Source organism: Hydractinia symbiolongicarpus, chromosome 14 (genome assembly GCF_029227915.1).
Source record: "Hydractinia symbiolongicarpus strain clone_291-10 chromosome 14, HSymV2.1, whole genome shotgun sequence".
Taxonomy (NCBI): Eukaryota; Metazoa; Cnidaria; class Hydrozoa; order Anthoathecata; family Hydractiniidae; genus Hydractinia; species Hydractinia symbiolongicarpus.
In genome coordinates, this window is record NC_079888.1 from 14799095 (window position 1) to 14826941 (window position 27847).

General features: G+C 36.0%; 3 protein-coding genes across 3 annotated transcripts; 1 reads left to right on the forward strand and 2 right to left on the reverse strand.

Moving 5' to 3' along the window:
- Window positions 1–9998: 9998 nt before the first annotated feature.
- Window positions 9999–10994, reverse strand: LOC130625212 (uncharacterized). Its single transcript, XM_057440273.1, has 2 exons — window positions 10840–10994; window positions 9999–10592 (listed from the first exon to the last, which is right to left on the reverse strand). Exons 1-2 carry the CDS (start codon window positions 10992–10994, stop codon window positions 10226–10228), a joined length of 522 nt encoding a protein of 173 aa, XP_057296256.1. The 3' UTR covers window positions 9999–10225.
- A 26-nt stretch (window positions 10995–11020) lies between these two features.
- On the reverse strand, window positions 11021–12745 carry LOC130625214 (52 kDa repressor of the inhibitor of the protein kinase-like). Its single transcript, XM_057440274.1, has 2 exons — window positions 12664–12745; window positions 11021–12516 (listed from the first exon to the last, which is right to left on the reverse strand). Exons 1-2 carry the CDS (start codon window positions 12743–12745, stop codon window positions 11021–11023), a joined length of 1578 nt encoding a protein of 525 aa, XP_057296257.1.
- A 13228-nt stretch (window positions 12746–25973) lies between these two features.
- Window positions 25974–27451, forward strand: LOC130625826 (uncharacterized). The gene is made up of 3 exons (XM_057440942.1): window positions 25974–26239; window positions 26574–26967; window positions 27094–27451. The coding sequence occupies exons 1-2, from the start codon at window positions 26185–26187 to the stop codon at window positions 26903–26905; spliced, it is 387 nt and encodes a 128-aa protein (XP_057296925.1). The 5' UTR covers window positions 25974–26184; the 3' UTR covers window positions 26906–26967; window positions 27094–27451.
- Window positions 27452–27847: the final 396 nt, after the last annotated feature.

A 27847-nucleotide genomic window follows, 5' to 3' on the forward strand; every position in this document is an offset into this window, starting at 1 on the left:
CAGCAGAAATCCGTTTTTTCTATTTTCTTTTGTAACTACTCAGAACATCAGAATAAATCAAAAAATAAAATTTTCTTTACTTGTTTTCCTAATTTAAAATTGTTGTACTAGCCTATGAATATTCAATTTTTTTTCTCATAAAAAAACAGACAGGCGCGATTTCATTTATAATCGTATAAATAATGACATCACATCATGCAGAAAGTTTAAGCGAGCACAGAGAACGTTCATGTTAAGACCTTTAGCTGACATTTAAATCGCTTTTTGTATGTAACTTACGTTTAAATCGTTAAGAAAATGGTTAGTTGCTCTGCGTTTCGATGTACCAATCGATCAGAGAAGTGTAAAGATGTCAGTTTTTACAGAATCCCGTCCTTGAAAAAGAAAGAACTTAGGCAACAATAACTAAACAAACATTTGGAAGGTGTGCTGCTGGAGTTCACGGACTTTCTGCACGATGTGACGTATGCTTATTTATTCACACCTGGTCCTCCCGACTTTACGCGACCTTGCAAATTTATTTGAAATTGAAGATGTTTACAGACCCGATTAAGGTATAAATAAAGATTATTAACGATTGTAAAAGGTTTATTCTGACATATTTATGTATTGCCTTATCAAAATAACAAATTTTTTCTCTGGAGTGCCCCTTTAAATCTTGCCTCATTCTTGTTTCGGTAAAGGATTCATAGAAACCCTCCACCTTGGTGGGCAAAAACACAATACTAGTATATATTCATCAACTAAGTACATATATATGATTGAGAGTTTCATTTCGATTCGTGTCTGTTCCATTGTGTGTTATGTTTTGAGTTCTAGAAATGCCAGAACAGCACTGGTCAATTTCAGCAATCTTTTGACGCTATCAGACCAAATATCGTTTATGTCCGTTTTGTCATTTTTTCTTATTATTCTTCCAGTGACTTTACATTTAAACATATGTTCCGTTGTTTCGGGGTGCTCTTTGCATACAAATCGTTTTAGATTGTTCATATAGTATATCCTAAATAATTGCACTTCAGATCTATCATATTTAAACGTATTTTTAAAATTGACACCAATATATTTGTGTGGTGAGGTTTCAAATATTCTTCTCTTTTAAAATGTTCTTTATTCACGTATCTTGTTTTCCTTCCTTCTTCATTGTTATTTCGTATCTAAGCAGTTTTTGACCTTTTGTTTCCATTCATTTTTTGTCATGTTTTAAATGTCTACGTTAAGTTCTATCTCATTTTTTCATGAAATTTCGACAATTTACGCATAGCAACGTTGTTTGTCCATATCTATTTAAATGATCCAACCGTTCTCAGGGTGAAAGTTTTCCATGAAGACCGCGCACTCTGTTAAAAGCAAAATAAACATGGCGAATTCAGAGACAAAGAGTGTGTGTTCTTCATTGGTTTGGATGAGTCACAATTGCAATCTCGAGACGATGGATAACTTCTTCCAAAGAATGGAGCGTAGCAGATTACGAAGCATAACAGTTGACTGGGTGGTCAAGTGAATTCCTTATTTAATTTCAAGACGATATGTAATAGTTTTCTGGTTTGCCGCGGCTAGGTTTCAAGTCTACCTTTCTATGGGGCAGTTTCTTGGTCAACCCAAGCATTACGATACAATTTCTCAAGTGTCCATGTCTAAGGGCAGAATTTGTTTCCAGGTGTGCAGCTTTTCAGTTTTTGTCACAACCTTTCTTAGGACTGTGTTCCAAGTCTACCTTTGTTAGCCCTTGGCTCTGCGTCAGTAGGTAAAAGCAACAGCGACACGTTTTTTAGTTTTCGACTCTTCTTTTTCCGAATGTTGTCAATGAATGTGGCTGGTGTCTTGCATGAGGCAGGGGATGCTTACTCAAGGACCCGCACCAGATCCCAAGCTAGAGTGAATTTCACCAATCCTGTTTCCACACTCATAGGTGTTTGTTTCAGTACAGCCGCAATGCATTAGCTTTTCCATCATCCCTGTAAAGGGGAGAATACAGAGGTTTTCCAATTGCTTCTTATTCTTTGGAGAAAAACCTCCTTTTTTTTCATTAACATCTCTGTCTTAAAACCCCAGGTATATCTGCATTGCGATGTAGTTGCTCCTATTCTCTGAAGATAATAACAGTAATGTTAATGTATCAGCACGCTCAAAGAGGAAAACCAATTCCTGAAAAAGAATGTGGATGTGAAGACTTTTTAAAATACGTAAATCCAAAGGAGAATTGAAGAACTTCTCTCTTGGGTTTCACCATTCACATATAAGAGTTTTGGAACTCCAGACGTAGCAACACTCAGTGAATGACTTTGTATTACATAAAGGTATGTAGCTACTGGTGATGCACAAGGAACAATTGCTAGTTGTTATCCAGTAAGTCCGTCAGTTGTAAGTTGAATAATCCGAGAGACGTGTTTTGTAATTTGGAACATTCATCAAGACAATGGTTCTCTTGCTGTTCCCTCAACAGTTAAGGAATGGATAAGGATTTCTCATGAAGTTGGATAAAAATGGAATTTTCCCATTGCCTTGGTGCTATAGATGGTAAGCATGTGGTTATGCATGAATATCAAAAAACATGAGTCCGTGAATCATAATACAAAAAGAATGGGAACTGGATTGAGATCACTTTTAAAAGAGTGTAAGCGTGAGATTATTACATGGTCTATGTATCATGTATGATTTCACTGTGACCCGTGTCTAATCAAGTTTTCACAGAGTGGAAAGATTTTACTTATTATTTTGGGCAGAAAACTTTCTGATGGAAAAAGTTTTGGAGGCAGACGAGGAGGTGTGACGTTATTCAGAATTTTTACAGTAAATCAATCCGCGATAATAAGGGAGATGCAAAAGCGATGTCAGAGGCTGTTTGGGCAATTCTAGAGCATTATTCAAGTTCCTCTGATGATCCACGACATCAAAGATGCCCAGTCGGGTCCACATCTTGCAGCTATAACCGTGATTTGTGCTTAGGCATTAATGCTCATAAACCGTTGAAAAATCCACTGAGACCTGCTGTTCGCGAAGCTTTGATTCCACTGTTTACGCGTTTAACCAATCAGGAGTTTTTAGAAGGTGTAAAACAATGCTATACACAGAATCCAAACGAATCTCTCCACCACTTAATTTGGACAATTGTGCCTAAGGAGCAAAACAACTCTACTGAAGAAATATCGCTTGGAATCAGTCTTGGTGTATGCGTCCTTCAATAATGGTATAAATTACACCCTAACAAGTTTATTCAAAAAATGTTCCCTGCAGTACACTGAAACCATGTCAAACAAGTGGAAAGCAATTGATAATGAGCGCATAAAGAATGTTGAGTATAAGAACCAAGAAGCTCCAAAACTACGTCGGAAGGAGAAGAAACGTCCGCGTTGTAAGAAGTAGGATGTAAGAAGCATACTCAATACAAGTTAGGGGCTTTTCAGTCAAACTGTTCAACAAGAGAGCGTGGCTCGAAACGAAAAAAGAAATAATTGCGTTTATGTATTTTATATTTTTTATGTTTGACAATGGAAAAAGTAAGAATTGTGTTCCTTTATATGAGCATATTCCTCAGAGGAGCAAAACCTCTAGACTTTAAATTTTAAGACTTAACTGGTCGAGTTTATCATTGTGCGTGCACTTCGTAATTTTCATTCTCATTTTTATATATATTTTTTTTATATTTCATGCTGTTATTAGTGGAAGTTCTAAAGATCCGCAGAATTCTGTCATTGAAACTTCGTATGCGTTCTAAAAGAAAAATAGAAATTCTTTTATATAAAACAATTATACTTCAATTTCATAGTTTTAGCTTCATTTTACTAACCTCTCTAAATTCGCCTACTATATCTCCTGTACAGAAGGATTGAAGATAGGATAGCATCGAGGGTGGAAGTAATCGAATTTTTTTTTTACCAAGAGGTTTCTAGCCCAATAGCAATAAAAAGAAAATCGAATTTTTCTTGATGTTTTCGATGTTTTCTTTCTAATATTTACGGCATCTTTTAGTGTAAAAATGAGCAGGCTGCCATCGTATCTAGATAAAATAAAAATTGAATTATTTGAAAGAATGTAAACAAGGTGGAAGCTTGTTTATTGAACAAATCAAAACTGCTTACCCTGCATCTCGCATGTTTTTTCTAACTTGTTCTTCCAACGACAAAACATTGCCTGGGTTTCCTTTGCTGTTTTTTTTCTGCAGTGTTTTATTTGCTTTTGACATTTTTATATTCTTATTGTCACAAATATTTTCACCAAACAAAAATGAAAGTTGAATAGAAACGTTTTTTCGAACCCCCTGACGTGACAAAAATATCATCATGTTAGAAACAAATGCTTTGAGAATTATTAATTTTGTTTTATTATGACAGGAGGCATTCGTATGCACAAAAAATGTTGATTAAGAGTTCCGCAAGTTCACTTTAAATCACTAATGAATAATTAAATATTCTCCTTATTTAATTCTTTTTTATATTAATATATTTTTGAGATATACAAGACAAGATACTTCAGTGCAGCTTGCGTTACTGTAAACCTTTTTCATTTTCAATTTCTTGCAAACAATCACAGGTCGAAATAAAAAACTTTCCCTGAATAATTTTTTCTTAAAAAGGATCTGTCTGAAAAATTCATTAGATGACGTCATGAAACTTTCGTTTTCGGCTTCACGAGTGTTTGATCTCTATTCGCGTGTCTCATTTTAATTGTCAGCGAATTTGGATGCAAAAGTGATTGAAAGAGAAAGGAAAAAAAAGAGTTTTATTTTTATGATCTCACCCTCTGTCAGAAAGAATGGAAATTCTAGAATCCACCATTTACCATCATGCTTCCCTTCTCTTTGGATTTAAGGCTCAACCCGGACATGCCCCATCTGGTTTAAACACACGTGCCTTACAGTCCATCTCGTTGGTAAAAGAGAAAAATTCTCTTATTTAACAACTGTAAAACGTGTCAGACTTAATGCGGAGGGAACATTTACAAACTTCGCTAGGCAATGTTAAATTAAAGTTAACAACATTACGCCGGGGAGAACGAAACAGTAAAAAGCGATAGAAAATCCGCAATGCAAACCGTGCATTTGGTAAGAATCCTTAACAGGCTGGTATGATCTGGTGGATCCCAAATGCTCTATTAGGCTTAATGTTCCTAAAGAATCCCTAGATCCCCACAAAGCTTCAGTGTTAATTGACCCCTTATACGAGATACCGCTTTCGACCCTTCCTGGTTTGCCTAACAGTCGGGGCGGTGAGTTGGATAATTTAGGAGAACTTCTGATATTCACACAGCACAATCATCGTATATATAAAAGCATTTAAAAATCATTTACTGGCCTTCTTGAATTTTCTTGCTTGTCCTATTTTTAGAAATGACGTCACAGCATAAAAAAGCTAAAGCCACAACTATAAAACCTCACAGAAAACATATTGCCGTGAGCATTTTTTATCGAAATGTAAAACAAAATGGGACTCAATAACGCTGAAGTTACTTTCGGCTCCGTAATTGTGATATTAATGCGCATAAATCTTGTCACCAAACCTCTGTATGTGAAAATATCGAATATTTGACAGGAAATACACTAACTAATTTATTATCTAACATATACTTAAAAACCAAGAATATTAATGTTAATTTGAAAATAAAGTTTCTTCATCTTCTGTGTCATCCTCACTTTCGTCATCAGAACTATCGACTTCAACATCATCTTCGAGAATTATCTCGTCGTTGTCTGATCCTTGATCAACACAGTTACATGAGCATAAATCTATGCAAGGCAAACACAAGTTTCTTTGGCGCAAGATGATGACTTACGGCAAGAGCAAGAAACCATTTCCAATAGAGTATTTGGTGCAGGTCGTCTTAATAGCCAAATGATCTCTAGTTTCTCACCGTTGACATTCCATCCATGTCCATTTGGGCTTGGTATGTTTGGGTTTGTAACCAAAGAATTTCGAACTATGGCTGTGATATATAAAACTTTTTTACAATGATTTAGTAGTGGATCTCAAGTTGGGGGAAGCTGTTGCGGCTCAGGTGTAGGTTTACACGAACAGAACTTTTTGTAGCTTGCGTCATGTGTGTTAGTTGCACTGACTCCTTATAATTTGCAAACAAATTGCTCAATGTGTGGAAAGAGGTCAACATCAAATGTCGCAGATTTACCTAGCTTGGCAAACACATTTTGAAATATTTCGTTAGCTTTCAATAAGTTGTATGGCTTCACTTTCCCTATGCCGTAAAATGCACTTGTGAAGTCATTACCTGTAAAAGCATGGAAAGCTGGAAGAGCCTCTGCAATTGCGGGACCAACAGCATCTCGAATTTTGGTCACACTTAAGATTCGTTTCCGTCCACCCGAACCGATCTGTAGATAAATGTTGATTCCAATTTTATTTTCAAAATGTACAGCATATATGACAATGTCACTGTCCACAGTTACAATGCATGCATTATCAACGCCAGTCACGCTTGCGTGGTTGCAACAGAGAAATACCTTGGTGTCTGTACCTAAAAGCAAGAAACTCCATTTCATTAAGAACAGGACTTACGTATTTCTCGGTACTAGGCAGGGTTCACACTTCTCTCAAATTCATGGGACTTTTATAAACAAAGGAACACTCACCCAATATGTTAGATTCAATATTCAAGTCACGCAAACCACCATCAGCGAACCGCTTACCAATTACAGCTAGTTCGATCGGTGATACCGCCCTTTACCGAATGTTTGTTATAAATGTCAACCAAATCCTTCAGTAGTAGCACTTCGCATTTATTTAGAGTATGTAGCTCGACAAAGTTAAAAGTATGCTGCAATGCCTCTTTGTCTACTTGTTTTAACGGGCTTGGTGAAAGCTCGATAGCATGTTACATAATATCGCAATTCAAGTGCAACTATTCCTGTCCAATCGCGACCAGAAATATATCCTATCAACCCATCCTTTGCCCCATTTTAAAGGGCTGCAGTCTGTAGCGTGAGATCAGAACTTTCCGTTACAGTTTTTCGTAGTCACTACCTGTGGAACTCGTTTTTCTTTTTTGGCAGTTACAGCACTCATCTTACTTGGCAAGTGATTGACCTTAAATAAGATCAGTGAGGCATTAGAAAAGTCACAAGAAGTATAAGTCAGAATAGGCTGTTTGTGCACGATTACAACATAAAATTATAAAATTAAAATAAATATTTACCTGTTCTGCCTCTCTGTGACATTCGGATAGTTGAAGTTGGTTGTTGTTCTTCTATGCCGTTAACGTCTCCCGTTTCGTCGTCGCTTGCTTCAGCTTTTTCTTTTTCTTTTGTATGGTAGCTAATGTTTTTGGGTGGACTACGCATCTAAACAGTTCTGATGAAATTTCAAATCGGAAAGATCGCTGCTCACTAAATCAGTGACATTTTCATCATTTTGAATTGCACTAAAAAAAAACGGAAGTATAGCGCTGTTACAATAAAGTCATGAAAACCATAAATTAAAAAAGTAAAACAATATAATCAATCTTGCAACATACCTTGCTTTTTTCACTTTTTTGGCTGATATTTCTGTGAATGCTCTTGAATTTGTTCCTTTCATATAATTGTTGTTGTGTGTAATACATTTCACTTCTTGCTTACTTTTTTAGCTGGAGATAGAACGAGTTTCATTGGTTTCTTTCAGCTCATTTTCGATAAATTTTCTTTCGCACATTCATTGCAACCTGTTTTTTATCCCTCCTCCAGCTATAGAAACTCCCGCGTTACCACATTTAGCTCACGAATAAGAACACGGGGGTTTGTGTTGTTTGTTCAAATGTAACATATTTAGTTTCGAAAGAACAAAAATCTAAACTATCTGCTTTTACAAAAGCATTATATATTTAAAAAAAGAATGAAATATTGAAAATTGATAACAACAGGTAATAAAATGCATTGTTAAGGAATTCGTTTTACATTCACCCCCGTGAAATTATTCGATCGGAAATAAAAGAATGTTTTGCAACATTCGATTTTATAAAAATATGGCGGTGAAGGACAGAAGAAAAACATTGTTAATACATGGTAATATTTTTTGTTTTTCGAATAAATGCAAGTAGAATTAAGAAGGCCAGTAAGTAAAATCGGTTATACTAAGTATTTATGTATCATATGGTGAAGTTTTTGTAAGTTCCCCCGAATTTGCGCGAACTCGTTTATTTTTAATGCTCCCAACGTCACGTCTGCATTTGATTCCTCAAAGTTTAATTTCACGGACTTTCAAACCATCCTTCATACTCGTCGGAATGCATCGTCACCCGGATTGAACCAAATATCCTACACTGTTTACAAGAATTATCCTCAAATTGCGTCCTTTCTTTTCAACCTTTTCCAATCTTGTTTAAAGAATTCCTACATTCCTGTTTAGTGGAGAGTCGCTTCAGAAGTTTATATCCCTAAAAACAAGCATTCATCTTCATCATCCATTAAGGACTTTCGCCCAATAGCTCTCCTCCATGTGGAAGAAAAACTTTTTTTCAGTCTTGTGTCAACCACTTTATTAACAAATCCATTCCAAAAGGATGTATGGAAAAAGTCCCTGGTTGGTGGGAGCATATGTCTCTTGTCTGGGCTGCTCTGACAAACGCAAAGTCTAGGAAAAATACGCTATCTGCAATGTGGCTTGATGTCGCGAATGCGTATTCCACCCTGAGAAACGCCAAGTCTAGGAAAAATACACTATCTGCAATATGGCTTGATGTCGCGAATGCGTATCCCACCCTATGTAATCATTGAATATGTGTGCGCCGAAGAAGAGTTAAATAGTTGTGTTCCGCCTGGCGATTTTGAACATCTTCCGGTTAAGGCCTTTATGGATGACATATTTTTAATGTCTTCAAGTGTCCCTCAAACTCAGAACTTGTTTGATCGTTGTGTAACAGCCCTTCATTGGGCTGGAATGGGCTTTAAACCTTCAAAATCACGAAGCATTGTTATAGCTAATGGAAAATTTTTAGATCAGTCTTCTTTTTGTGTCCTGCAAAAACCAATCCCATCTATTCACGCAAACCCAGTTAAGTTTCTTGGTCGGACGATAAATTCAACATTGTCAGATTCAGCTGTTGCCAACAGGTTATTGTTAACGCTGTAGAGCAAGTCAAACTCATAGATAATTCTTCCCATAGAGGCATTCAGGGGCGGATCTAGCAAATTTTCTTTGTAGGTCATGATGAATATACAGCTGGGGGTCTTGGGGGGCGCTTTAAGCCCCCCAAGCAGGGTCTGGGGTGGAGCCTCAGAAGCTTTCGCTAAAACGGGCTTTGCGAACCCTAAAATAGGCTTAAACGGGGACAAAAAACAACCTCGTATGCAGACGTTTTAGACCTTGATAACAGAAACGAAACATTCTCATAAACGCCGCAGCTCCGCATAAACACTTCAAATAGAAAAAGAATGACAACTTAAATGTTTTTCGTTAGCATAAATCATTTTTAGACTGTTTCGCCCAATGTCAGGGCTCGTCAGCATGCCTAGGACAAACGAAAAATAGATTGAAAATATAGTTCGTTAAGCCCGACATGGACAGTCATAATGCCGCTCCGGAAACCAGGTACTGTCGGCTGGAGTCAGGCCGAGCCCGGAATAAGGAAAATTTATTTATAGAAAGAAGTTATTGTTAAAGTGGAAGTAAAGAAATGGCTCTGTCAACTGCACGCACAGGAATTAATTATCATTGCAGCTAGCTGTTTTGTCACATCATCGTATGATGATTGTAAAATTTTCAGAGGGTTGAGTATTATCATTGCAGCTTGCTGTTTTGTCACATCATCGCAAAAACAAATGTACTGTATATAACTACTGTAAGAAGGTAAATGAAAAAAACTAAAAAGAAGGTAATTTGATTCATAACGTTATCATCACCTTCATCACCACCACGTAAAATTTAAGCATTCGAGAAAGCTTAGAAGGAAAAAAAAGACTTAGTTACTCCTTGACCCAGGTACTGTCAGCGGAGCCTACTGAGCCCGGGGACAATTTTGAATCAATCAGGTTTGTCATCACCAAAAATAGGGAGGGGGGGGGGGGGGAGAGGAGAGAGAGAAATATATTAAGTATGAAACTTATTACAGAAAGTAGTTTCTTAGGTATGGATTTGTACAAAAAATTATACTTTATTTTAAAATTTATTTATATTTATATATTTATTCAGAAAAGGAAGAAACAATATTATTTATTTTATTACTTGTTAATTTTAACTTTAGATATAAACAATATGAGTATATATTGAGGCTACATAGAAAAATAATTGATTTAAACATTTTACTTAAAATCCAATCTCCTGTTTTTAACAGCAAACTTATTGATGACTGATGAGGTGGATGGTACAAATTCTTTGTGTATATGTAACAAAGCTAAGCCATTCAACCTATCTGCCACCATTGTACTGCGATTGTAGTTCTTAAGCCTTCTCATTGCAGAGAAAGAGCGTTCACATTCGCAGGATGTCACTGGTAATGTGGCAAGAATTCTTAAGGCTACAGTCAAATTATCAAATTGTAATAATGGAATTGCTTTAAGAGTGGCTGAAATATTATCAGGATAACTATCCTGCATCTCCCAGTACTTATGCCAGAGATCTAGCTCATCATCAAGAGCTAAAAAGTTTGGCATGTCATCAGAATAAAAGCTACAAAAAGCTGTAAACTTGTCTTTCCATCCCAATAGACCATGTTTAAGTCACAGTAGATATGTCAAAACGTAACTTCAATTCAGAATTTAAATGGTCCAACATTGGAATAGTTGTTGTCCTTTTAAAATAATCCGAAATGTTTTCAGCAGGAATGTTAGATCTGTTTTTTTGACGTCCACAAGTTCTAGGTTTTGTAGGAGTAACACATACTTTTTGAGCTAGAGATACAGCTTTCTCATATCACATTTCATGGTAGGCATCAACTGCATTTCGTGTAGCCATGGCTGCACTTTTAAGAGCATCAATCATATGAAGTCCCTCAAAAATATCGTTGGATTTGCTCTGAAGCATTCGTGTTACTGGCAGTGTTATATCAAATACAGACCGAGTAATTACCATTGTAATAATAAAATCAAAACTTGTAATTAATTTATATAAGGACAAGGCTTTTGATGATGTGTCAATATTGCATTGCCTTTGAAAACAAGAGGGACATAAAGTTCTTGGAATGTATCCATACCTTCAACACGTTCAATCCACCTTGTGCGACAAACATCCTTAAGCTTATTTTTTAAGGAATCAGGAGCATACAATTCAATATTTTTCACAAACATGTCTTCCCTTACTTGGGAAAAATTAAAAAAATAGGAAATCTCTTTTATGTTATCAAGCACATTTCTAATTGTTTGGACTGAACAAGAGGCACATATACAGAGGTTGAGGCGATGACTATGACAATGAGTATAAATAGCCTTCCTGTTGATTCTCAAAATATGAGCAGAAAGACCATTAATTCTACCAGCCACAGCACCAGCCCCATCATAACCCTGGCCTCTACAGTCTTGAACATTTAGAACTAGGTCATCACTTAGAGCTTTGGGAATAATGGAAGCAAGAGCACTTCCAGATAAACCTTCCTTACAGTGAAGAAATCGAATGAAATCTTCTTTAATGTCAAAATTGCTATCTACATAGCGTAAAACTAATGATAACTGCTCTTTATTGGATGTATCTGATGCTTCATCAGCTATAATCGTAAAAAACTTGTTTTTCTTAACTTCAGAAACAATATTTTCTGTGATTATATCTGCACAACAATTAATTATTTCATTCTGTGAAGTTTTAGAAATGTAAGAAGAATTCTTATTACATTTTAGAAGATGATTTCCAAGGGTTGTGTCTCCACCACGTACTCTGTAATTTAAAAGATCAATAAAATTGCCAGTTGAACCAGTTGAAAAATTTCCAACTTCAGGATGATATTTACTATCATCCCTATGGCCACGAAGAGGAATACAAACACGACCACATAAAATTATGGTGTCAACAATTGGTGTTAAGAACTTTCGATTATCAGCAACCTGTTTTTTGTAGTTGGAATCTATGATTACACTGATTGGTTGAGTTTGTCCTAAAAAATTCTTTACAAATGCACTAAAAGTTAGGCTGGTTTGAATATGTAAACCATTTTTTGATGTTTCATGTTGTTTAAAACAGTTTTTGGCAGCTGGCCAATGTCGAAAAGGTTGAGAAAGCAATTTCTGTAACTTAGAAGTTTTGTTAGCAACCTTGTGACTAAAAAGGATACATGGCAAACAAAATGCTCCATCCAAAGTTGGTGAATATTTAAGCCATGAAAAGGTCTTTAGCCATTCATGCCGAAAGGAACGCCCACTTTTTTTAGGAAAAATAAAAGATTTATCGGGCACAAAAACATTGGTGATTAGGTTGTGTACACCTTTATCATCTAGACCTGAAACTTTAGAAAGGAAAGAGGCAACGTCATATTGATGTTCAAAATTTAAAACAGTATCAAAGGAAATATCATTTAAAGCTTTGTCATTGTTATTAAAATCTTCAGCAGATGTGCTATTATTGTTACTATCTTTATAATCTTCAGTTAGTTTATTGTTAAAGGAAGCTTTATTAGGAAAGAAATTAAACTGTTTATCCTTTAATCACAGGTTTTACGAGAGATAATTTCCCTGTTGCCTGTGCATCCGGAAAGAACCTTGTTTGCCTTTTCACAGGAGGAGATAAAACTTTTGTGTCCGCAGCTGAACCTGACTTGCGTTTACGTATCTGCTTAAAAATAATTGGAACGAAATGATTAGGTGCAAAATTTTCTCTGGATGGAAGTAAGCCCTCATAGCAAAACAAAATGTGAATAGCAAAAGCAGAGCTTGGTTGTCTAGGCTCTATTAATTAGTTAAACAACATTTGAGCTTTTTTGCATCCATAATCTGGGTAATAAGAAAATATATTCCTGTTTGTGACAGATGACAGAGCAAGCATAGCAAGAAAGGAACAATATTTCCTATCTACTAAATTTAAAATGGCTACCTCCTTAACTAAGTCTTCTTGTTTTTTGTCTGTGTTAAATGCAGAATTGCAGACAGACATATTGAGAATATCTTCCATAGATTTAAAGAGACTTTCTGGAAGAGCAAGGATAGAAGAAAATAGAGGATGCTTACAGTAAAAGCTAGCATTCATCATTAGCTCCACTGATACAAGAATTCGTAAGTCGTCAACCATCACATTTTTCCCAAACAAACACAACGCCAAAGAACTGTACAGGCAATTTCCATTGACCTGAGACCTGTAATAAAAATAGGTATTGCTAGCTATTCTAAAACTTTAACTACACATTTTGCCAAACTGCTGCCTATTAAAGGTTTGTTTATGAAATTCAACTTGCTCAATATATAAATAAACTAAGAATGCATCAACAAAAGAAACTGAACAAGCAAGACATATTTGAGATGACCTTTGCACATTTTAAAACAACAAAGATTATTCATAATCTTTTTTTAAGATAATATTCAGCTGCATAGTTAGTGGTCATAGTAACAAAAACGCATAGCTATTATAGAAACAACAAAAGATAAACATAAACAACTCACTTCAACGTAATTGCGCAACCATCCTTCTTTGCTTTCACATAGGCAGGAAGGTAGTATTCTGCATGGTAATTTCTTTGGATAAAACCAAAAGTAAGTTGTTTTTGCAACACGTCAGTAGATGGCAAAACAGAATTACATTTAAACTTTTTATTTAATTCGGCGTAAATTTGAGGTAGCTCATCGAAATTTTCGTTTTCAAAAACTAACTCCACACGCTCTCTCAAGCTCTTGCAAGCCATGTTGAGAACGGAAAGAATCTTCCGCATGCCTTACTTATATTTATACCAACATGCTACAAATTTTGACAGGTTTGTCTAAAACTTTCTGATTAAAAATAGGTCAGGCCCACATAGGTTGATTCTAGTCAACGGTGAAAGCCTCACGGGATAACCTAGAGCCAAGACTGGCTGGCTTCAAAATTTCTGACTAAAAATAGGTCAGGCCAAGATAGATTGACTCTAATGTATGGTGAAAGCCTCACGGGATAACCTAGAGCCAAGACTGGCTGGCTTCAAAATTTCTGACTAAAAATAGGTCAGGCCAACATAGGTTTGATTCTTGTCGACGGTAAAAGCCTCGCGGGATAACCTAGAGCCAAGACTGGGCTGACTTCAAAATTTCTGACTCAAAATAGGTCGGGCCCACATTGGTTTGATTCTTTCTAGTCGACGGTAAAAGCCTCGCGGGATAACCTAGAGCCAAGACTGGCTAACACAGGTCAGGTCAACATAGGTTGATCCAATTCGCGTTATGAGAAAACAAGGAGAAATATTTCGATCTTCAGATTCTTGGTAAATTCGACAGAATTCGATTTCAATCCTCGGCATTTTTTTACTAGGTCGCGTGACAGGGTTGACCTAGTCTAAATCCGCGCCTGGCATTCACAAAGTTTGGTTTTTGCATCATCTTCTAATTCCCCGAATACGATGACTCTTTTTAATTTACGAATTTCCGCAATCTCGTATTGTTTCACTAGAGTAAAAGTTTTCTTTCTTCATAAGAAAGTGGTTGAGACTGCATCACTCTGTTTCTAACATAAGTTTGTATTCCGCTTCATCGCCATGCTCATTACCTTTAAAAAAGTCTATCCTCTGTACTAAAATCTGCTAAGATCAGCGGTCATCTCCTGCGAGATTTGGCTGATCCTCTAGTCTCAGACTCTCCTCCAGACTTAAGGGCTGGACACTGGAAGGTAGATCAGACAGTAAAATCAGCAGAGAGTCAACTCGAGTTCAAGAAAATACTTGGTTTCCACCAGTTTGGTAGAGCAGGCTTGGGACTGGTAAGCCATAAAAGTGTCCCAGCAATTGGTACCCATTCTTACCGCAAACTTGTATGAGCTGTTGTGCAGGACAATGAGGAAGACATCTATTATGCTCGAGCCGTTCAGCTTTATGTCCAAGGTAACTGGACTAAATGGTGCTCGTTTATTAAATACGATCTTTCTTGGAAGAACCTACTGTCTTTGCCGCAAAGTTTATCTTCGTTTTGCATCGGCGCAACCTTTGACACGCTTCCTTTTCCTACAAATCTTGCCAAGTGGGGAATTCAAAATGACAAAAGTTCCCCCTGATGTAAAAAACCCTCTTGTAACGTGTCCCACATTTTAGGCGCTTGTAAATTAGCCCTTTCACAAGACAGATTCACGTACCGCCAGGATACTGTTCTACGTGTGTTAGTGACAGCCATTCAGAAGTTCTTATCCGATTATGAGCCAGCAAAACCATCTAGATGTCATAAAATATCCTTTGTTCCAGCGGGTAAACGTCTTCCCACCAAAAAGCCTTCAAAAATTCAAGGTATCCTTCACCTGGCCTCTGATTGGAGATGTCAGACTTAGATTCAACCTTAACAGTACACCTTATCTTGCTGTACCGCAACTTCGTCCGGACATACTTTTAACTTCTGCCATCACCAAACCTGTAATTATCCTTGAATTAACTTGCCCATGCGAACACTTCTTCATTTCTAAATGCATTAAAAGGCCATGTTTCGATTACAAGGAGTGCTGCTTTTAATCCGTTTTCTCAGCAAGATGCCCCAGAGATTCTTGAGTATCTCATACCAGAGTTGTTCTTATCCTTTCCTTTCTGGTAGATTATTCAACACTCGTGTGAAAATCTGCACTACTTGCAGCGCTTGCCATAATATTAGCACCTCTGAGCAAGTAAGTCCATTTCTTCAACTGCCCTTGACATCGACTGTACAATCTTAAGTAGATAACTTTTTGGAGAGCGAAGAATTGTCAAGTGTCAACTCGTACTTCTGTCACTACTGCAATAGTCACCAAACTGCAACAGTTGAAAAAGAGGTCGCAGAGTGCAGTTCAATTTTGGTTCTGCAATTTAAGCGCTTTGCCTATAACAAAAGTCTTGTGTCAAAAGGTTTGTTCTCCTGTCGCATCTTACCTGGGCACCGCTTCTATACCTATCACTGTAGACAGTGAAGTCTCTTGTCGCAAGCACTACAACTTAAGGGCTGTAATTAATCACGCTGGAAATTTGAAAAATGGTCATACACTACTGTTGCTTATAACCAAGTGCATGGTAAGTGGTTTCGATGCAACGACAGAGCAGTGGTCCCTTGCAAACAAAGCTTGCTTAATGGTGTACAACCTTACATCCTTTTCCTTGAAGAGCTTAGGTAAATTGCAGTCAGCACCACAACTTCCGGCTTATGTGAGCAAGGGGGTTTTGACTATTCTTATTTTTTTTTTTTTTATTTTTTTTTTTTTATTATTATTTTTTTTTTTTTTGTAGTCTTGTCTTTGGAGAGTGACGACTCCACCTATTACCCCAGTCAAGATAAAAGCGAAAAACAAAAAAATTACGCCAGCGAGGAGGGTTTCACTGTACCAGGTCCTATCTTTGGAGAGTGACGACTCCACTTATTACACCAGTCAAAAAGGAAAAAACAAAAAAAAAAAACATTATGTCAGCAAGGGGGTTTGACTGCACTGGTCTCTTCTTTGTAGAGTGACGACTCCACTTCTTACCCCAGACACACAAGATTGTACAGAGTACAACAGATGAAAAGTTATGGATAAAAGAAATGTCTAGTTCCTGCTGAAGACTGTTTGCAGACCTCTTGTGAGGTGACTCAGCTAGACAGAAGTCCTGTCCTACTCTCTCTGTCTGTTTGTTTGTTCAATTTTTGTGCCAATTATCTTCTTGGAAAAAGGAAGAATTGTGTTCCTTTAAATGAGCATATTCTTTAGAGGAGCAAAACCTCTAGAATTTAAATTTTAAGACTTAACTGGTCGAGTTTATCATTGTGCGTGCACTTTGTAATTTTCATTCTTCATTTACGGTATATTTTCAAAACGATTAAAGTTGAGAAAAATGATACACGCGATTTAAATTCAGACTGTGGTGAATATGTGGACATATTTTTTTTCTGTAAACTTGTAAACTTTTGAGACAAATCCCTTCACAGTTGGCCACACCGACTTTTTAAGAATTTTGACTATATTTTTTTAATAATAATATTGTAGAACAAACTTTTATATTAACAAGTACATGTATGCTTTTATAATGTTTTTTTAAAGGAAAGTTGAAAAAAATGCTTTATACAGAAGAGGTGTTATTTACAATACCGCTACCTTAACAACCCTGCCGTCCTTAGTCAAAATATTGACAGGGTGGTCCTGTCGTGACAACCTCCTGTGTAAGGCTGAGTGTTGGGGCCCTGTAACACATGTGGAAAGCCAGAGTCACACAGGAGGGTTTTATTTAATTCTTTTTTATATTAATATATTTTTGACACATACATTTTTTCTATATGTGTTCAAACTGTAACCAGTCCGTTTATGCTGTTAGCTCTGTCTTTTGTCGTATTGTTTGTGATAGAAGGATTGTTTTTCTCTTTACGATTTTCTTAAAAAATAGCTTTAGTTCCAAGTTGGGCAGTACTCATGCTTGTAAGAAGCAAGAAAGTGTATTCAGCACCTTCTTCTGGGAGCCGAATCCTAGTTTTTACAACCACCGTCCCTGTAGACAAGATACTTCAGTACAGCTTGCTGTATTGTAAGCTTTTCTTAACTCATGAAACTTCTTTGCAATCTCCGTTGTCCCCTTTTTTCAACCCTAAACCTTGCATTAACATGGCCGTAAGCAAGCTTTAAAGCCAAAGAAAGTTTGTTAAAGGGAAAGTTCGGTCAAAAAAAAGTTTTTTATTTTATAAAACTTTACTTCATTAAACTTGGAGTTTCGGAAATGTCCCCAATGTTTACAGAAAGTTTTTTAAGAAGCGCGTCTGAAAAAAAAGCTGGGTTCTAACTCTAGTATGACGTTTCATAGTTCAAGACATTGCATCGTATGAAAGAGTCACAACACAGGCTACACAATTTGCTAGAACAATCTACTTTTGTCTAGCTATATTTTCAAATCTGTAACAAGTTACTTCTTTGAAAATGCAGTGTTAGTTTTGTAAGCAATGGATTAAATTCGAAGCGATTCAAGTTCTTATGAAGATGAAAATGATGACATACCTGATTTATCCACTCTCAGACCCTTTAATTTTGAACCAGAACTTTCTTTGGAAGAACTGAATAAATTAGAAACGTGTAGTTCCGAGTGATGACGAAGAGAATGAAGTTTCAAGGATCGGCAATAATAACTGATGCTAATGCGTTGGTCACTGTAGAGCAATTGAGTCGTACAGTGAAAGGGATACAAATGAAATTCCTGACAACCATTTTGAAGGTAAAATAAACAAAAAAATTAGCCAAGCATAATTTTCTTTTTCGTGTTTAAAACCATAACAAAACTCTGCATATTCCCTTTAAATATTGCTCTTTGCGTTGATAAAAAAAATATGCCTACGAACAGGTCAACTGACGCAAAACTTCTTTCAAAATATTTTGCGTAACATGTGTGTTTTCTTAAAAACATTAAACTCTCCTTTGCATATATTTTATTCTTTATCATTCGCTACTGCCACAACAATCTCCCAAAAAAATATTCCGCTTTACAAATCGAATGAGAACGTGCGCTCAAAAATCAAAACTTGAGACGGGGATCATTTTTTAAGATTTTCTTTTTAGGAAAACAATGTATAACTGAAGCCGAAACTTTCGGGATGGTTTGTCAGTGTAAACCAGTACTAACCACTGCACTGTCTGCCCTAAGTAATTTTAGGGGCGTACAACGCACACGGATAATTGTTACGTTTTTTCATTACATCTTATTTTAGGCGTTCAGGGCAAGAAAGGACTTCGGAACAAACTTGTGTTATATCACAATTTCTTTTTAGTTCACTACGTTTTGCCGGTTATAAACAGTACACGTGGTGGATACATAGCAGATTGAGAGAAAGTGTGCAAAAAGTTATACCGTCGTGTGCTTTATGGACAATTCGTATTAAATATCCATCTGAAAATAGTATTTATATTCCATTTACGGAGAGCTATCCGACGACAAACGGCTGTATGAAAACACGATTCTGATTCTGCGTAAAAGAACCAACTTCAACCTTAGAGCTAAAGAAGGGATTGAATACTAATGATTAAAAAAAATATTACTATGTAAACCTTGTTTTCATATTTTCAATGGCTTCTTTTTTATCTGGTTCCTCTCTTGGCGCTATATAATTTGGAACATCGCCGACTTTGGGAGCTGGGTACCCTTCTTTAGTTGTAACCAAATGCTTAACTTCACTAACAATATCCTCTACTTTTCCATGTAGACTTTTTTGACAACCCATGAGTCTGTAATCATCGAGTATTGTTGCTTATAGTGATGCTCTCCAGACGATGTTTGTGCGTGGGAGGAGCCAGCTCCTGCATTAAAGCTAAGAACGGCGAGTTGTGACTAGCAATCACTCCTGCAAAGGTAAAATGTAACCTCTTAGGGCAATATTTGTTGTAGAGTGAGTGGTAAAATTCGAATTTTCCTGTCTGTTTGAACTCGACGAAGTACTTTAAATCACGCAACAAAGACTTAGACCGAACTACAGTTTCAAGGTCTTTGTAGACAGGCGTTCCTTCCATCAACCATTTTTTTGATCGTTGTTCTAATTTAGATAGTTTAGCGTGTTCACATTTGTCACATATTTTGTTGCTTTCCCATTTGTGTTTGTTCTTTACATGACATAACAAACTCAGTCATTTCTCTCGTAACTCTACCACGTTACCATTACAAGAGGCGCAACACCACCAGAAATGATTTGCGGCAGCTTTTACTCAAGGAAGCAAATCTTTAGCATTTGTTTTCTTGGCACAATTGACCAACTTCTTTTTAATGTTTTTTCCCATTTGCCATACATCAAAATAGTGTTTAATATACTAACGTTCTTCTCGCATGTACTTCCGGACAAAATGGTGTTTGATATCCTTCCGTTCTCGCGTGTACTTCCGAATTTGAACGTGCCTGTCAGTTACAATGCCATCAATTAAAAATAACAATCAATCCTTGTTTTTCCATGCGTGACGAATTTCCAACTTGGCCGGCATGAACTGCATTAAAGTCAACTATTTCATTTGATTTTAAATTATGTAACGTGCAAGTTCTGTACTTTGCACTGTAACCTGGTGAATCACACCTCCCTTCGCCTGTTATGTGTAGTACCTTTTTGCTTTCTAGGTAAGACTGAAATCGTATTCTCCGAAAATATATTTTGTGAATCGCTTGGAATATGTAATTTTTTGTATTTCGTAAAAGGTGGTTTTGGACAAAAATGTATTTTTTGCGATCTGCATCATTTCTTTAACGCGTTGGTGTGTGTTACCGGAAATTAAAATGGCTTACTCACCAGTGGTTGCGATGACCATTCGTCAGCATGATGATCACTGCACAACAAATGTACGATTAGTTGAGTCCTTTTAACTGCAATTTTATTCATTTCAGCTGGCTTAACCCTATTCGGACCGGGGGGGGGGGGGGGGGCGGATTCCGCCCCCCTCCCCTGACGGGTTTTTTTTTAATAACTCCTAATTGCTTTCTTATATGGCTATGATACTTACTGAGTTTCAACATTTATCTATTAAACACCTGCATGCTAAATTTTTAGGTCCCCTACCTTTCAGAGGCTTTGATATTGGCCATTATTCGAAACTACCCCTAATCCTTATAATGGGGAAAATGTAATAACTCCTGTTAGGATTATCCTTAGAACTTAAAACTTGCAACACAACTTTGTTTCATCGAGAAGAATCATTTTGAATAATTTTGACACGTGACTAATCCAATTTCCCGATTTTGTCGGATTTTACCAAAAAATCGGAAAAAAAGAATTTACGGGCAATTTTTGGCAATTTTTTATCCGATCCATGTAAAAACCGGAAGATATGTTAAAAAATTTCATTTAGCTTTCAGAAACTTCAAACAGAATGTAAAAATTCGCTCTAGAACAAAAGTAATTATATTTTAAGCAGATAGTTGCATTTTTATCAATTTTCAAGCTTATGATGACGTCACAGAATATGTACTGTCGCAAGCAAAAAATTTTTGCCACCATTTTGTGCCTTTTATGACGTACTATAAGTGTGCCAAGTTTGATTCAATTGGAACAATCCTATGGAAAGTTATTGAGGGAATCCGCCCCCCCCCCCTTCCCCCCTGTCATAGTATGTTCAAAAAACCCGGACCGAATAGGGTTAAAACAACGAAACAAAATCGTAGCAGGTAGAAGGCAAGACCAACAAACGATAAAACACGTGCAGTTTAGGTTGGGAATGTCCGCATAGGAGTCGATATCATTCTCACTATCTGGTAGATTTTCCAAGTTGAACGATTCTCGTATTCTGAAAATTCTTCTATGAGAGACATCGATATTTTTTCTACGTCGGGTGAGAACGAAAAATTGGTATTACAACATTTGTCCTTCTTTTTTTTTTGCTTTTGGAATCTTTACTTTTATTGGAGCAACTAGATTCTAACCTTCTCATGACTCACACATAGTGATGATTGACATTGAAATGTCTTTAATGACTTGATAGCATTGACATATTTATCAATGCATTTGTTTCAGTCTGGGTTTCCATTACTTGTTTTTTTCAGATTGTGTAGTATCACTTGCGTCTATTTCCAGCATAGAGTCAATTTGCTAGAAGATAACCAAACAAAACTTCATTTTAAACCAACCCTTTGTATTGCAAAAACATATAGACACTTATTTTACCTGTCGTTTCGGTCTTCGATTCTTTTTACTGTTCTGTTATGTTTCCCAGGCTGTTTCGTAAAATTAAACAAGGTCGGAACAGCACCATCTTTTAATTTCTTTCCCGGTGGGGAACCCATTAATTCAGCCTAAAAATTTAAAAATAATAGATTTTCATTGCCCCTAACTTACGAAAGCACATGTTCTTGTAGGGTTTTTTGATGTGAAAAAAACATTCAGCACTGGGTGAAAGAAAATGCGAACATGCGGAGGAAATTTAATGATTGACATGGTTTTGGTTTAGAAATGGCTATAATAAATGAAACTGTGTTGGTGAAACATAGGTAACAAAAGGACTTACTTGTAAATCTCTTTCGAAGCACTCTGGTTCAAAATGTTGAGAACAAATATAAAACCCAAGAGACTTTCGGCAAGGTACCACTTCTTTTTATATTCTGTAGCCATTATTCCGAAGCTCTTTATCTTTTTTCGCACTAGGAATCTAATAAAATACTACGCGGATTTTTCTTTCATTGTTACATTTTCCTTCCTCGTAAGCTTTTCGTTGTCTACCTCCTTATTTTCCTCGCTTTCCTTACCCTTTTTTGTCTTTTTATTATTGCTACTTCGATTTGTACAACCGATGGCAGCACAGTTTGGCATATTGAAATAATAAGTATGTATAAACAACACCCTTCTTCATGTAATTACACCTAATTCCTAACAGCAAACTTCGCTTTTTGAAGTATAAAACGTCATAATTCAAACTCGACCAACCCTTTGAAAAAACGTAAAGGGGTCAGTATACGAAGGTGTTTTTACGTGTGGTTAACACAAATTATTTCAAAAAAATAAGTTATCGTATTATTTTTTTTCCTTTATGACCATTGATTATGAAAATATAATCTTTGACCGAACTTCCCCTTAAAAGCTAGGTACGTTTTCTCCATCATCATTTCGAAGGAAAAACCAGCCAAACGTTTGGTTGCTTCTAAAACCAAATAAAAATATTTGTGAAGAAGACAACCTTTTAATTAAATACAATGCATGGATTCGTTTTTACGCATTTCGAAAACGAGTCCGCCTAAAATTCGCATCTTCTGTGAAGTGTTTGAAGCCTTTTTTAATCCTTTCCCACTTACAATGAAAGAACCATAGGTAAGGATTAACTCGTCTTCCATGACTAAGTGCTTAATTTCATCATTGTTAATGGGTCACACAACAAACTCTTCCAACTCTAAAGAACCTCCAGCTGGCTTTTTATGTGGGTAAAGTACCAGTTCGCACTGACTTTGAATACCAGTAAAACTATCGGATGACTCTTTTCTGCACGCATCTATGACAATGCTTTTTTTCATATCACCAGAAAAGTAAAATCCCAAGCAGATTGTTTTTTCATTCGACTGTCTACAAACAATTATGTCCCCATAACCAGCTTAACCAACCTTAGAATTATGAAAAAAGTCCCGTTATTTTCTTAACGTCTCGAGTAGAATTTAACACGTGTAAAGCTACAGCCAGGTACACAAGTCCTGGCGCACAGATCGTTGCATGCTTTAGTTTACATTTGTTCCGTTAGAAATTATTCTATGATTTATCCGTTTAAGGATAGTTTAGTGATAAGTCCTTTAATGTTTTTTTATTAGTGTTTTGTGCTTTGTCCTTTTTAATGGTCATTATTTTTTCTGAGAGAATCCATTTTTAAAAGGGAGAGTTACAACCTCTATAATATCTAACCAGCCGTCATTAGACAAGCTATATCACAACAGCCACCTGCTTTGTCACTTCATCATCAATTTGCGACAGTTATTGGTTTTGGCAGACGGTGTCAATGAATGTGGCTAGTTTCTTGCGGGAGGCAGGGGATACTTACTCAAGTGCATGCACCAGATCCCAAGCATGAGTGAATTTTACCAATCCTCATGTTTCCACATTCATACGTGTTTGTTTCTGTACAGTCGAAATCCATTACCTTTCCGATTATCCTTGTAAAAGGAGAATGCAGAAGTTCCTCAGCGGCTTCTTATTCTTTGGAGAGAAACCTCCTTTTTTTTTCATTAAACTTTCCGTCTTAATTTTTTAATATGTGGAGTCCTGTACTTTTGTTTTTATTATTGAAGTCAGATTAGACCTGTCTTGCTTAGATTAGCGGTTGTTTATTAGATATTCTGTGATATAAAATATAAAGAATCAAAGATATTCTCATTGTAGACTGAACAGATTCAGCATCGTCATCATAACTTTCTACGTCCTCATTTACTGTGTCGCATATGCTAGGGAAGTCTCCAAATAATCCAGAGTCGTTCCCTAATGACATCTTAAAATTTAAAGCAACAACAAATCAAATACTTCGTCAGAAAGAGTAATATCAACCATTACTAAGGTTCGTTCAAACAAAAAAACAGCAACAAGCAAACAAGTAACTGAATCAGTGTACCTTTTGATCTTAAAATACGTTACCAAATATCTTGACAAAAAAATCTTTATTACTTCACCACGCCCCACACTATACTATTTACTTACATGATTGAGCACACTAGCATTATTGCCTTCACCAGGTGGTCCAAATTGTCATCGTTGTCAAGTCTAACAACAGCCTAATGAAATAACGTAATCGCATAGGTAATTTAGCATCAATTTAAAACGTTCTTCATTATTCTTTACAAGACGTATACATTCTAAATTATCTCCACTTGACAAGCCAACTTAATCTCTTTTATGGTTGGACACTATACGTAAGTGAATAAATTTGTAAAAACAAAAAATAAGGCATTACGCATTACATTATGCAACGTGTTAAATTAACTACGTATTACAAACCTTACGAAGTGTCATATCGTTACCATCATCAACTGTAGGATCGAAATTTGCTTCTTTTATAACAGTTTCATCACAAATGGTCTGAAATAGATTAAGAGAAAGTCGAAGCATATAACATCAGCGTATATTAAAAAGTCTATCCATGTAGTTTACAATAAGAGACATGTTATTCCTTCGGACATTGCAAGCCAGCAATATTAATTTACCTGGTTCATACTAGGGGGTAAATTCTCTTTTTCTTACATTTCCTAAAGAACAAAAATTAATCAGGTTCACTTCGCTCCATAATTAAACCCGAGACAGCATCAAAACTTAAAAAAATTTTCCTCGTGTAATGTAATTATCTATACTATATAAACTTGCTAGGATGGTTGCAAGTTATATTTGTAAGAACATAGGGCCTGGACATATACGGCTAGGTTGGCTTGGTTCGCTGTCATTCTTGGTTGTACACAAGATACAAAATTTTGAAAGACAATGTTTTTCTTGGCTTGACCCTATTCGGCGCCCCGTAATAACTTTTCATTACTTGTCCAAATTCAATCAAACTAGGGACACTTTCTACTACTTCAAAAAAGGAAAAAAAAGGCAGCAATAAATTTTTGTTTGCGTTAGCATATTTTTTGTGACGTCATCAAAAGCTTAAAATTTGTTCAAAATGCTAATATCTACTTAAAACTAAATTGCTTTAGTTATATAGCGATTTTTTACAATCTGCTTGAAGTTTCAGAAAGGCAAATATTAGTTATTTTCCCTATTATTAGGATTTTATGGCGATTTTTAGGAGTAGTTTCTAGTGATGGCCAATATCAATGCCTCTGAAAGCTATGGGACCTAAAAATATGGCATACATGTGTCTAATAGATAAATATTAAAACTTAGTAAGTATCATAGCCATGCATAAAGGTGCCCTGAATGAAATCTATGATTATTTTTTATTTAAAATGATTTTTGCCTTTAGCTGCTACGTACCAATGGACATAACGATCTGCCCATTGATAACAAAAAATTGTTACCAGCTCCTCACACTTTTAATACTGTAGCCACAGCTATACCTAAATCCCAATTGTAAACCCACTAACAATATCTAATTTATATAGAAAGTCGGTCGGAAACAAATGGGATTGAAATTCATGGTGAGAAAATCTCAATAAAACATAAGCCTTTTCTTTGATGATGCTCCTATCCTATGTATCAGGAATTTTGCATTGGGCTATATGCATATAATTTGTGTAGCAGTAGTAAGGCGAGTGCTACTGTATTAAAAAAGATCCTCGTATATATAAGCTTTCATCAAGACAAATTGGTCAACTCTCTGACAATTTTCAGCAGTTTAATGGTACTATACGAAAGGAAATAACAAGACAGTCCAGAAGGCTAAATGATTTTAAATGTTCGATAGTTACAGAACTTCGCCAATTCCTGCTTCTATACTGGTCTGATTGTTTTAACAACCCATCATTGCGAGAAAAAAACTATGATAATCATACTCTCTAATATTTGCGTTAAACTATGATAATCATATTTCCGCTGGATACCAATGCGCTCATATGTACTTAACTGGTTCGGATAAATTTTTCAGTCATAAAGCTGAAAAGACCGTGTAAATTGGTTGCCGTGATTTTCATTAGGCGATTGTTGATAATAATGGCAGGCATATGGCAGATTGACACAGATTGTGGCAGATCCTGCGTTTTGGTTTGATGGCTGTGAGATGACATTAATAAGTAGAAACTAGTTGGTTATATGAACAGAATTTTATTCACATGGATAGCAGTAAAAGTGGGAAAGCTGAAGGGACTCGCGTAGAGGTGAAGGAAGGTAAGCTAGATGCTATAATGTTATGAGCTCTATTATGGGCCCCAGCCCAGGCCAGTATAATATTTAGTAGGATATGATATACCCTAGTCCTAAAGCTATAAAACTACATAAAAAACCTCTTTCCATGTTTTTATTGCATTTGAATTTGAATCTGTTTGCCACTGAATTTTCTTTGTACCGTGTATTATAGCATACAACACATGTTCAGCTCAGTGGGCATTTTCTTCACTTTTGTACTTGAGCTAGCAGCTAGACGGTTTTAAATGTTTCAGAAATTCTTTGAATTTGTTCTCGCTTCCTACTACAGTAAGAAAAATTTTTTTCATTATTATAGCTCACAAACTCTTGCAAACACTGCTGAAACCTGGTTTACCGACCAGAAAAAAAGCAAGATTTTTTGAATACAGCAGAAGTTCCAAGACTGGAGAAAGAATACTCGAGGAGCACGTAATAACAAAACGCAGGTACAAAAAGAAAACAAAGCCGAGAAATAGAACTGCAGAAACATACTCATCAAAACAGAGAGTTATTTGCTCTAGGTGTTATACATACATAGGCAGTACTGTGCCAGTACTCCTATATATTTTGGATAAAAAAAGAGAAAATTATGAAATGGAAAATGATAGCTATGCATTCATATTATATCTTTGTTTTCTTTTTAGATAATGTCACGCCTGAAAGTAGTATTGCAACAAATGAAATTGTCAATAATACTGAAAATATATATGGTATATTTCTTGAATTATATATCCACTAAGTTAACAATAACTACCCAGCTGCTAAAGAGCATTCAATCTGGCAAAGCAAGCTAGTAATAAAGTAATTAAAATAAATATAATTACATCTATTTTAAGGTACTGAAATCAGCAATGAAATTCCTAATAGAAGGGAAGATGTGTTCACCAGGAGCACTGAGTTGTTAAGGACTATGATTCGGCCAGTTGGTAGGAAAAAATAAAAAAATAAATCTTGGTTTGACCGAACAAAATCTAATAAAGATAAGTGGCGAAGAAATAGACCTTTAATTTGGGAAATTATGTTGGCAGTAGAAGAACTTACTGGGTTTTGTTCTGTATGCAATGACAGAGGTGCAGTCATTAGATGTGATGATTGCTGTAACAGTGCTCTTTTTGGATGGAATTCAACAACGTATAACTCCGTTGGAAGCAATAAATGATAACATGGACATTAAACCAACAGGCATGTGTACAGTAGCATTTATTGTATAATGATTTAGTGTAAGGCACTGCTTTTATAACTTTCGCACCTTCATTGATAACTGTGCCAATAGGAACTGAAGAGGTTGTCCTAACTAAATAATTATAATGTAAATATTGTTTTTTATGCTGCAGTAAAATCCGTAAAGCTCAAGTGTTTCTCTTGTGAGCATTGCGATGGAAAAAACATAAGACAAGAGGATACTGATAATATCTGTATGGTGGTTACATTGAAAGATTTGTATGTCAGATAAACATATGCGACAAATAACGTTATTTTCAATATATTCATATTAATTTATATCCATGTGTATTGTATATTTATAGGGCGGTATGACATTTTCAAATATAGAATTTATGTGAAGACTGTGGCGGCATTCCCATTTGATAT